General features: G+C 36.4%; 1 protein-coding gene across 2 annotated transcripts; it reads right to left on the reverse strand.

Annotated features, from left to right (window-relative positions):
- Positions 1-1,968: 1,968 nt before the first annotated feature.
- On the reverse strand, positions 1,969-11,999 carry LOC104111986 (importin beta-like SAD2 homolog). 2 transcript variants are annotated; one of them, XM_009621811.4, is made up of 21 exons: positions 11,705-11,999; positions 11,344-11,516; positions 11,088-11,258; positions 10,271-10,381; positions 10,094-10,171; positions 9,171-9,367; positions 9,025-9,085; positions 8,628-8,702; positions 8,328-8,405; positions 8,145-8,207; positions 7,973-8,056; positions 7,735-7,889; positions 7,375-7,414; positions 7,137-7,280; positions 6,925-7,044; positions 6,629-6,844; positions 5,948-6,112; positions 4,560-5,235; positions 3,995-4,182; positions 3,100-3,232; positions 1,969-2,502 (listed from the first exon to the last, which is right to left on the reverse strand). In XM_009621811.4, exons 1-21 carry the CDS (start codon positions 11,841-11,843, stop codon positions 2,345-2,347), a joined length of 3,225 nt encoding a protein of 1,074 aa, XP_009620106.1. In that variant the 5' UTR covers positions 11,844-11,999; the 3' UTR covers positions 1,969-2,344. The 2 variants fall into 2 exon arrangements, with proteins under 2 accessions (XP_009620106.1, XP_009620105.1); XM_009621810.4 differs by having other exon boundaries at positions 5,948-6,124.
- Positions 12,000-12,414: the final 415 nt, after the last annotated feature.

A 12,414-nucleotide genomic window follows, 5' to 3' on the forward strand; every position in this document is an offset into this window, starting at 1 on the left:
AGTTGTATGAAATTTATTTTTACTATGTATAAATCAGATACAAAATATACAAAAGGCATATTGTATAAAAATTATATAAAAATTGTATTTAAGTTGTATATATTGTAGTTGTATATAACTGGGTAGAAATAATATATGAAAGTATAGATAAGTTATAGATAAGTTGTATAATATATAATTAATTGTATGAAATTTATTTTTACTATGTATAAATAAGATACAAAATATACAAAAAAACATATTGTATAAAATTTATATAAAAATAGTATTTGTTTAATAAGGAATAGTGTCAAGAACAGAGAAGTGGCTGAATCTGCAGCCACTTTCATCTATTTTCTTATAAAATTGAAACTTCTTTTGTGAATTTTAAAAGGGTGTATTGGTACTGATTTTTGGCTTGTTTATTTATAGAAAAAATATGAAGATGTGAACAGACTAATTTTAAGCGTGAAATTGAGGCTCTGGATATTTGGTGATTGGTATTATAATCTGATTCGATATTTTATCCCTATTAGTATTCTCCGTAAGATGAGGGCCACTGGAGGTGGTGAGAAGAAGAAATGAAACTTGTATCCTTGGTTGATATCAAAGAACCCAGTTAGTTAATTCACTAGCTTTTATGTTTGCAATGTATTTTTGTTTTCAAGAACGAAGACTTGTGACTAAAAGTTCCCGATTTATGTTCCATGAAGATTCTGGAATTAGTGACATTTTAGATATTTTTGCCAAAAAAAAAAGATGTTGACATTGAGAAGATGGTAATTATTGATTTTCGTATAGGAAGATTATCATATATTAAGGGGGGAGAAAAATAAGGAAAGAGAAGAGGAGAGAAAAAGAGAAAGGGTGTAACTAAATCCCTTGATTGAAGGCACAAATAATGGATTGGGAGCCTTTTAAGGTGGATTGTATATATTTTGTAACTAAAATGTATTTAGGTCGGGTAAATACCAAAACATGAATATTTTTCGTAACAAGGTTTCAAATATTGTATATGAATGAAAAAAACCCCTTAAAGTTTTGGGGCAACAGGTGGAATACTTTTTTATTGGGTGGGTATTTCTGTTCAAGACCCAATTCTATTCGTGTCTAATGAATAATGGCTTGATATTCTAAATGAATATGCATAGCTGGTTTATCACCACACTGGCAGCAGCAGGTGAATTAGCCTCTTGGAACTATAGTCTAGAAAAACCATTGAGGAAAACTTACTACGGTGAGCCAACAATTTTATAATGTGTGAATGTGTGGTCTTATAATTTTAGCCGTGATAATTGACTATTCATCAATGAATATAGTTAGCCCAAACTTCGATTCCCACCCTTCCCTTATCATAATTTCATCTGCTGCTATTACAATCATCCATTACTAATGACTTGCCAAGTAAATACTTCAATTCATCTCAAATGAACCATGTTACTCTTAATTGATCCAAAGACTTTCATCCAATTCTTATGCTATTGCTAGTGCTTTTGAGAAAAACAATAACTTATCGTGGCCGTTTCGGAGGTACTACAAGCTGGGGTTATATGTTACTAGCACTTCCTTTATCTAACCCTTTGGAGTGCTCCGGTAGCATATTACAACACCAGTTACACAACCAAATCACACGATGTGCGATCTGCTTTGCGTTTCCTAGGAACAGCGTCGGATCAAGTCCAGACTATATGAGTTTTAATAGCTAGAAGATAATACCATTAACAGTAGTTCTCCATAAAAATATAGACGCTTGAAAATATTTGAGTTCCATATATGCTTGACAAAAAAAACAATTTCCCGAACAAATAACAGGCCACTTGATGCATACTGGAATACACTGACCTGATTTTGATGATCGCAAGTTGCAACAATTAATTAAAGTTTACATCAACTGCACGGCAATATATTATCTAGTGTTACGTTGTGTTGCAAATCAGTGTAAAGCATAGATTCTTTTGCACAAAGAAAAAAATGACACGCCAACAGAGCTCACCAAAGCCAAACAATAAATTTCTTTTACAGTAAAAAGAACAGCATTTCTGCTTAGGAACAAACTAATTCGAACAAATGGATACATGTTTAGGAGATCTGAACTTCCCAAATTTAACTTCTCTTTCACTGTTGACCTATTCAATCTTTTGGACAACTGCAGCTTTATGACAAAGATGTCTGATAAATATAAATGACTCCGAGTGGCACTCCAATAGTTATGAGACTTTTACATAGAACAGCCCAACTTCAGCACAACAGCAGGGCCAATACAAGAATAAACAAAATAATCAACCACCAACAGCACACCGAACAACAAGAATTACAGCAATCGGGGTTTGAAAAAAAGAGGAATGCGAAGAGCATGTATGAAATCCTATAGCTGAGGTTGTTGAAAGTATAATTTACATTGAGGAAAGGCCTCCAAGAAACTTGAAGTCAGTTCTGGTGGCAACTGTAGCCGTAAAAGCACTTGGTGATATCTTTCAATTACCGAAAGCACGGTGCTCTCCAGATCCACATCTTCCAGACAACCTGAAGTAATCGAAGAAATTTAAGGGAAACAAAGCAATAGAAATTTAAAAAATGAACATCAATGCTGATGATATTAAACACAGTAAAAGAAGACGCAAATACTTAAGTTGTCAACCTCAACTAGGATGTGATTAATCCTTACTTAATTGTGATATCTGAGCTCAATGGATATAAAAGATGCATATAACCAACTACGACAATGTTGAGATTGAGGTATAGTTAATTGATTGAAACTTGAGAGAGAAGAGCCGCTGAAGCAGCATTGTTTAAATGTGATAATCCACAGAAGATATTGTCAACATGACACTGATTCAGTCTGTTTTTTACATCTAGGAATTTTGACGACAATTTCGAACTTTGACAAGTAGATCATCTTGTGAACCAAGATAAAAATCATTATTATTGCACAGTAATGTTGCTGATTTAATGAGCAGTAGAAATGAAGAGTTGATCGATTTCTTTACTTCTATAAACAGCCAGGAGAGATTGATTTTCTCTACTTTTATAAACAGCTAAATAAGTAATCTATTTCACCCTGCACCTTAAATGTCTGCATCCTAATGGTATTTTCAAGAATGAGAGCGTTGGCAGGCTTACCCAGTTCAATTTCTTGCTCTTGATCTTCTACATCTCCTTCCACAATGGTCCCATTTTCCATTTCTACGGCTGTCTTGGCGCATCTCTCCAAGAACTCTTCTTCAGTTTCTTCGAGTTCATCATCTTCGGAGTCCTAGCATTGAATTAAGAACAATAACAATCATCTTTCATTATCTATTGCAAAGGTTTTATAAAATGTATTTTATGTGATGAATGTACAGTCGCTTAGCATGTGAGAGGTATGGGGATTGTACTCCACATCTCCATTTTACTTATCAAAAGTTTATGATATATGATGAATGTATAGCATATGCTCACTATTCCTTACTTCCACTACATGCTTTTCATGCCTGTATGATGGAGCCAACAAACAGAAACCACGGATAATGAACGCAAAAAGACAACAATATGACATCATTGACAATTTCTGTGATATTATATATAAACACTATAGACAAGGTGATTATGAAAAACAAAAAGGCAGTGATAATCATCTTTTTCGAGTCACAATATGTTATGTTATGAAAAGAAAAATGTATTTCCATTAAGAAAGCTGGTGAAATATGAGAAAATTTCAACTTACATGGAAGGACCACAATTAAGTGGAGCCATAATTTGCTAATGAGGCAAAACTCATGTCAGAAGGTTAAGGAATTCTAGTGAATGTAAAGACTCATCAGTCAAGTCACTTCTATTTCGGTAACCAGAAAAGAGGGAGAGTACAATGTTACTGTTCCACAAATAGAACATACCTTGACCATAACGAAAAGTAGGTCATATGAACGTGATGACCATGTAAACAATGGGTAGCAATTTTTTTTTTGCGGGGGGGGGGGGGGGGGGGGTTGTTTGCCATAGATAATTAAACAAGACAGAATTAGTTTGGTGATCTGACCTCTTCATCATCTTCTTCAGTTTCCTCATCACCAGAAGCCTGATCTTCACTTTCTTCATCTTCATCTTCCTCCAGTTCTTTTAACTTCAGAAATGCTTCCATCAGTGAAGCAACGCAATCATGTAGCAACAAACTCCCTTCATTTAGCCGTACTATCAGCTTGTCAAGAGATTGTGCGAGTGTCATCACTGGTAGTAAAATAGGAAAAAAGCAGACACAGAGACAGTTGCTGATGAGATTCTCAGGAGGAAGTTCTTTATAAGATCGATGACAAATGGCGGAAAAACTGAATATTTAAAAGGCAAAGCAAGTTAAAACACAATAGTGAACCACAAGGTATAATAATAATTAGCGTAAGTTTGCAACATAAGAACATACACTTTAGTTGTGGACAGATAAAAAGATCAAGATAACATCAGTAGCATTTTCCAGAACATAAAAAATGGCTCATGTAAAGCCATGGCATCACCAAAATATATGTTGCCCTGTAAGAGAAATGTCAAGCAGGAAAGTCCCTGATTGAACTAAAAAAATTAGTTGGGAAAAAATGAAATAGAATTCTAACCAGCCAACTTGATCTCAGACTCTGATGACAAACTATGCTCAAATTTGCTTGTTGAGATAATTGCCAAAGCGGATAGAAAGACTGTAACGCTTTCATGTTCGATGCCCTCTAGAATATTCTCTACCATATCCGGGAAACATAAATAACATGACGCTATTGCAAGCAACAAAGGTTTCCATAGAGGGACAGCCTTGCTTCTAAGCTCTCTAAAACGAGAAAATGCTGCGTGACACAAGGATATCACCAATGATTGCTTGAAATCGTCTCCTTCAGGTAAGTAACTGGGATTATGTAACAGAATGTGGACACAAGAAGCTGCCCTCCATACTGCAGACGGATACTGTGAGAAAGCTTCTGTAATGAATGCACCAATTCCTTCAAGGATGGATTTTTGAGGAGCAGGAGGCAAAGGCAACTTCCCCACAAGAAAATTCTTCACAGCAAATTTCCTGTCTAGACTAACAGCTTTCTTGATACAGTTAAAAATAGATAAATCCTCTATCTCCTCCCATGCATGCCAATCAGCTATGAGATCTGACCAGACCAGCATCAGCTCTGAGACCTTTAGCTTCAAAAGATCATCAGTTTCGGTAATTCCTTGCAAAATGAAACCAAGCAACGTGGAACAATCATCGACACATGATGCAGGGGGCACTGACAAGGCAACCTCAGGTTCCTGATAATTGCAACAAATAATATGAGAAGATAACAAGAGAGTTGAGCACATCAGAAGCAAAAGAAATATTAAGATTCTTCTAATCACACTGTTATCCCAAGTGAGACATTGACCAGTTAAGTACAAGAGGCAATGACCAGTTAAGTACAAGCTGAATCTAACAGGAATTCTCATTGGTGGAGGAACTGGATCAGAAAAAAGAGGGATTCTAGTTGTAAGGTATCTAATGAAACCATTGCTGAAATTGGGATCTTATTCAAAGAAAAAGATATCAAATATCTGGAGCTTCTTTTTGTGCTAGGTCAAGGATCCAGTAGGTAGCCACTCCTTTCTCGGAGAACCGTACATGAGACTTCTGCCTCATCCTGAGCTTCCATCAATATATGAACAGCTTTGGATCGTGCATGAGAAGCTAACAGGCTTAATCTATTAAAGGTTGGTATGGATTTCGCAATACAAATCATACAACTATTATAGTATAAACACTAGACTTAAGCTGCATCTAGCATTGAGGTGATTGCATTTTAAATATAGACACATGAGCACGAATAGGCTTCAGTCATGATGTTTTTAAAGGAAGTATTTTACTGAAGTAGTACTGAGCATGTTACTTTGACAAAAAGTAAAGAATGGACTATATATGCATACAAGCTTGTGTTTTTATCTAGCCATTCACTCTACGATTAATTTTGATACATGGCTCAAGACTAACCATCCGTAGAGCAGATCTTAGCCAGGCATGCTGTAGGAGATCTGAAAATGCTCTCATCATGGTTGCCTGACCAGAACGCCACAATTGACTTGAACCATCCTGCTCATTTTCTTCTGATGCAGAGTCTTCCCAACACTGAGCCATCACTGCTAGTGATGCAAAGCCCTGTTCCACCATCTATCAGATGCAAGTCAGTAATTTCAAATCTCAATATGCCTTATATTATATGTATGGATGAGTTTGTTTTTTCTTAATTTCAGATTTGGGTGAAGAGCGAGGTTGAATCTAGACACGCCGATGCACCCATTACCAGATCAGCATAAAAAAAGGATTTAAGATTGTGTTTCAAGGTACTTCAGTACAAGAAGGAATCATAAAGTTTAGTCCTATTCCTATCAAAGTAATGACTCTGGACCATGTAACATGACATGCAACGTGACTAGAAAAGAATAGTTTCAAAGCAAGCAATCCAACCTATAGGACTTCCATTTAAACTATAAACAATGAATAGTGAACCATATAGCTCCATAAAATATTGAAATTTGCACAAGACACGTTCTCATTTTCATGCCAGTTACCAAAATGAAAATTACAATCATCAAAAGATTTGCTAAAGAATAAAAATACAAATACATCAGATGCATAAGAGTGCAGTAGTTGTAGTTGTAAATAAGAAGATACCTGAGGCCATGGCTCCAGATCTAAAGGTAACTTCTTTGAGATTTCTCTAACCAACAGACAAACAATATCTGGAATATGAGGTGCAATTTTTTCATTTCCAGCCTCGACAATAGTACTTAGAAGCTGAAAGTAAATGGAGCTATCTTCTTCTTCATCACCAATCCTATGACAAACCACTTGAAGAAGAGGTAACCACTCAGGTGGCATGTACTCATTCTGCAGTACCAAAGTACAGCATTATTTTCACTATCATACTTCAAGTGCATAAAATAGGCTAGCCATATTTAGCCACTTACTTCTACAAGTTGGGCAATGGCAGCAGCAGTTGTCACCCGCACAGGATAACTAGAAACACCCCCTATATCTGACATTGTTAACGCTTTCACTAATGAAGAATAAATATCAGCACTCATACCCTGTTGTGGAAAGAAAAAAAGGGAACTTACTCCACACAATGATTAATAGCAAAGGAAATGTTAAGAAGGTATCATCAAAAACATTATCCCACATCAGAAAGACATGAAGCAAGCTCTCCTAGGACCCAGTTTGCAGAGGCAATCAAATATGGTTGAGGAATTGATGTTTCATACAGTGGTAGCACCCGAGTTCTGACTAGAGTTTCCACAAATCCAGGCTTCTGCTCTGTTAGAAACTGAGAATACAATGATAGATAATTAATAGAAGTACATAATCTTTTAATTATGAAAAATAAATTTTGAACTACTACTAGTATGATCTCTCCTTACATCCAAAAGGCTGCTATAGGCCATCAGGACTCCATAATACCTGTCAAAGTTTAGACAAGGAAATGAAAGTAAATCTCGTAGACAGGATGCAAGCATGATCAAGGAAGGTTAGAAAAAGAAGAAAAAAAAGGTCTGCATAAATGGCAAAACAAAGTAGGATAATTTTGTTAACAGCAGACCTTAGAGTTCAAGAATTATAGAGTAATAAAATGATGCTTAGAACAATAACAGAACAAATAGCCTCGACCATAATCATAATGAATTTTAAATAGTGGAGAACTTTCTGAATAGGTTCCTGTTAAATAGGTACTGAAGTACAGTGATATAAGACAATCTATTGCAAAGTTAAAGGATACTCACTCATTTACTGTGTTTTCTCCGTTATCAGTGGGAACAGGAAACTTTGACAAGTACGGAAGCACCAACAACTCCCCCATCGTGCTGTAACCTTTTCTTTTATGTTTATCTCCTTTCTTACGCTTTGATGAAGCTGTAGAAGTCTTGACTGGAGGTCCCTAGAGGTCAAAGAATAAATTATAGATAACTTTGTGCATTTTAATAGAAGAAGCTGGAGCTATATAAGTTATAGAAAACTAACCATTGATAATGAAATAACACCAAGCAAGTTTAAAGCACTTTTCCTTGCTGTAAACAGGTCATCTCTCCATCCAGAAATTTCTTCCTGCAGGATCATAAAATTCAGACACTAAAAAATTCTAAGAATGTTAAGAGTGTACAACTTATAAGGAAGTTCAAAGATTTGTACACACAAGGTCTGAGGGAAGATTTTTCCTTATGTACTCATCTGGATCTTCTTCCCACTCTGCTGTGTCCTACTTAGCAGACATAAGTCTTTAATCAGAACTTCAGAAAGAGTATGCAACAACAAAAGAAAGAAACTCATGTATACATGCAGACAGCAGCTTTTAAAGGCGAATTCTTGGAATAACCACCTTCTCATTCATCACAAGAGCTGGGAAGATTGCATCGTTCAGCAAGGAAGAAAAGTGGGGTGAAACCAGTCGCCATCCCTATTTCATATGATAATAATATAATTTAGCTTGGAGACTCCAAAGTAACCATAAAAGTAAGTTTCGAGAGAACCATGGATCAAGATAAATGCGTAAAAAGAGAAAGAAGCAAGAAGGTGAAAGAACAAGCAAGAAAATTAAGCACCATAGCCAGGTCGAGCTACAACAAACTAGTCAAGCAAAAGGGAAACTTTTGACCGTGAAGACAACTGAACAACTTACCGGACCTGTCTCTAGAACACGAGAAATAACATCAAAGGCTAATGAAATAATCCTTTCTGACAGTGAATCCAGTTTCTGCACCAAATGAATAAGTAAATGAAGACAGAAGATAGAAAATAAAAATGATCACAGAAAGAGTGAGAGATAAGGTAAATGTGTGGGAAAAACACTTACGAGAACAGCATACAAGTTCATGAGATAAAACAGATATTAAAATTTAGCAGATGTTCTGCTTATATGACAAAAATGTAGTGTAGTTAAAGAACAGAGAATCTGATGGTCGCATGCTGAATAAGAAAAAACTATTTACTACGCATTCCAGTAAAATAATATTATGAAACACCTGATACGAAAGTTCTTTTTTCTAGTACTATCAAGTAATGCCCGTCAGACTTACATTGATGATTTTGCTATGCTTGACAATTTCTGAAACGCATTTCACCATATCAGGCATCAGTCTGCCATTGTAAGAGAAGAAATGAGGAAAACCTGGATTTCTATATTAACATTCGGAGCAAATAAAATGCATTTTTGGCAGCATACTTGTCAGCAAACTTTCGATGCCTGGAGATTAGAGCACAGAAAATTAGCAGACTTCTCTTTGCAGTCTTCATCCTCAATGAATATCCATCTTTGCAAGTCGAACCATCATTTAAACTTAAAGAATTCAGAATCCGTATCAGATCTTGACAAATAGAAGGAAGCAAAGGAGCCAAGGCAGACGGCATGTGAGATCTCACCTATAAAATTGATGGGGACTTAGGATTATAATACTGCTCACAGTAAGCATATTCACAAAAGAAACCTTACTAGAAAAAGACAGGTGCTTCCAGATAAATATTAATTGGACACATAAAAGGACAAGTTTAAAAAGCTCCCGGATAATTTGAACAGTTTTGGAAAAGAAAAATAGTGCATTGTCATCGGATACCATCAGATCACTTGATTTGGTAAACTGTTGTTTCTTTTTCCAAAAGAGGTTAAATAAAAGGAAGTGAGACTGTTCCTAAGTAAACCAAGCAACCAATTCTTTGAATGAAGCAAGATGTATTGTCCTGGCATAGCTGAACATCCATGCTTATCGTTCACCTTTTTCCGGTTAGCTAAAGATCTGTGTGCATAAAGCTGTATTTAAAAGCACTTGTATTTCAAAGCTTCAAGATCACATGTGAAACATTGTAAAAAGAATCACTTTAGCTCGTGTAAATCATGTCTAGTGCCCATTTTCAGCAGAATTACTTTCACTTATAAACAACTTCATCTCCTCGAAATGCTAGATAATTGTATCTAGCAATTTCCTTATATCATTTTTGTTATTTTCTATATGCTCGAAGGTCTTTAGGCTCCAAGACTCCGAAATGTTGTCTTCTAACTTCTTAAGACAAACAATCAAAACAGAAGCTAGAGCTCAAATGATAGTTGACCCATCAAGGGTCAAACATCATGTGCTGTAAGTTTATCCTCACCGCCAAATAGACGCACTTGCATATGATGAGAAGGATAGTTCCCGTCTGCATTTCTGCTGTATGTTGGGCATCTGATACCTGTTTCATGCAACACCGAATCAGCACTTCTAAGATACTTTAAAGTAATACATCCCAATATGGAAGTAGAGGACGAGGAATTTAGAAAGTTATGTGGACCTCTTCGATGCAGAGGTGAAATACAGCAAGTAAGGGTACAAGGATCTCTCTTGTAATAAGCTCTAGCTGTGGTGGAACCGGCTCCTTCGCAAGTTTTGGATTCAGAAAGTACTGCCATGAGACATAAGATGAGATTACTACAAGAACCTAGCAAAGAAATTTTTAGGACAGATTTGGAATAAATGAGGAAGTGGTTTAGTTAGTTATTCAGTCAAAACAACTTCGATTTTAAGCAAATTATAGAATGTTGTTGCAGCACAGATAAAACAGCTCTATCCTCATAAAGCTCAACCTAAAGCCTGCTTGATCACCCTACAAATTTTTAAACAAATCTTCAAACAATTAGCAAGCTGTGGGGTGGCCTTGCTCAGTACCACATGACAGCCAGCAAGGTTCTAGCATAGGCATATAATTCAACATAGCAAGAAACATACTGCGCATCAGATCTAAAGTTGCTCGAGAAATAGAGATAACAGAGGGGAAGTCATCAGTGTAATGCCAATGGAGAACTGAGACACGAAAACAAATGAAAAAAATTGCAAGTGAATACGAGGGAATAAAAAACAACTTAAGATAACAGCAAAAGTGTCATTTCCTTAATGAGATGAATAGATAAACAAAGAAAATAGGAACCATGCATGCTATGAAAATCAACTTCATCATACTTCGAGATGATAGGAAAAGATCTGCAAGCGTCTAATTATGAACACAGCATTTCTGGGAAAAAAGAGTTGCCAGTTTAGAGAGTCAATTCCCCTCCAAGGTTGAAAAAAAAAGTAACCTGGAATAAGAATATAGTTGAGACGTGTTAAAGTACCTGGAAGGGTCTAATGAGTGAGTGAAGAATGGTGAGCGCATTGATGGTTTTCCATTCAGAACTGGGATTCTTATCAATAAGATCGCTACGCTGAATGACGGACCTCAGCTCAGGCACAAGCTCAGGCCAGGAATCCTTCTTCACGAACTCAACTGCAACGATTGAGCGAAACTGAAAACAAGGAGAACAAAAGATAATTAAAACATCCTCATTAGTTACATGCAAAAGAACAAAAAGTTATGCCCAAAACGCTTACAGCTTCAACTAATACTTTAAGAGCCGTAGGTTCCGCTTGAAGCAAAGCACATACAAGTGCATCTCTAAACGCTTTGGTGATTTCTAAATTTGTCTCTGTAGATTCGATTCTTCGTCTAATGAAGTTCTTGAGATATGTGGCTCCAGCTACTTTCTGACCTCCGTTCTCACCTCCTATACCAAAGGTCATCGAATTTAAAATATAGCACAGAGATTAAAAAAATTTTAACCAACACAGAAATTAAATTTCAAAACGACAACATTACACAAAAGCATAATCGGATAACTACTCCTTCAACGTCAAAACCTCAATTAGTGAAACGAAATCAGCATTTATAAAATATATCGGAAATGCAGAGTACCTGTGGCGATAGATAGCAGACTGAACGGAAAGTTTGGGAGAGTAGAGAGGCGATCGAGAGCATCCATGGCGACATGGACGACGGCACCATCAGGGCTCAGTGTTTGGTTGAGGAGCTGAGCAATTTGATGAATTTCCATGGCGTATGTGTGGTGGCGCAGCGGCAGAACCCTAGCAAAGACTGTAGCTACAAACAGTACACAAGTTGCCAAAAGGAGCTCTAAAAAAAGTAATTTTGGCAAAAATAGCGATTGGCTGCAGTGCTGGAAGCGCGGGAAAGTTGATACTGGCGCCGTCTTTTTTTTTTCGTAAAAGATAATTTAAAGACTTCTTCAATGTACATTTGGAATAGTAACATATATCGTAAAAATCGGTTAGTGTGATTATCGAGCTCGAATCCAAGTCGAACTATGATGCAAAGTAAAGTTATCGAGCTTATGAGGCAGAGATCGACCAACACTGAACCCGAATCAATATAAGGATCCGAGTCAGAATCAATCTCGAGTCAAGACCGAGAGCTCGAGTCAATATCGAGCTCATAGACAAGAGCCGTTGTAATCCCACTAGAGTAGAGAATCCTGGCAGGAATTATGGAAAAGATGATTTATCATGGGTCTCTCACTATATATTTTTAATTATATCCAAAAGTAAGATCTCTTTATTATAAAAGGGATGGTTATTATTTCTCTAAGGACCAAGTTCTTGCTTACA

Source organism: Nicotiana tomentosiformis, chromosome 9 (assembly GCF_000390325.3).
Source record: "Nicotiana tomentosiformis chromosome 9, ASM39032v3, whole genome shotgun sequence".
In the NCBI taxonomy this organism is placed as follows: domain Eukaryota; kingdom Viridiplantae; phylum Streptophyta; class Magnoliopsida; order Solanales; family Solanaceae; genus Nicotiana; species Nicotiana tomentosiformis.

Excerpts from the sequence above, each read along its gene's own strand:
- LOC104111986 (XM_009621810.4), bottom strand. The coding sequence starts at position 11,843 with ATGGAAATTCATCAAATTGCTCAGCTCCTCAACCAAACACTGAGCCCT. Across the intron at positions 11,259-11,343 it reads TTAAAGTATTAGTTGAAGCT|TTTCGCTCAATCGTTGCAGT; the intron begins GTAAGCGTTTTG and ends CCTTGTTTTCAG. Across the intron at positions 7,890-7,972 it reads GTGTTATTTCATTATCAATG|GGACCTCCAGTCAAGACTTC; the intron begins GTTAGTTTTCTA and ends TTTGACCTCTAG.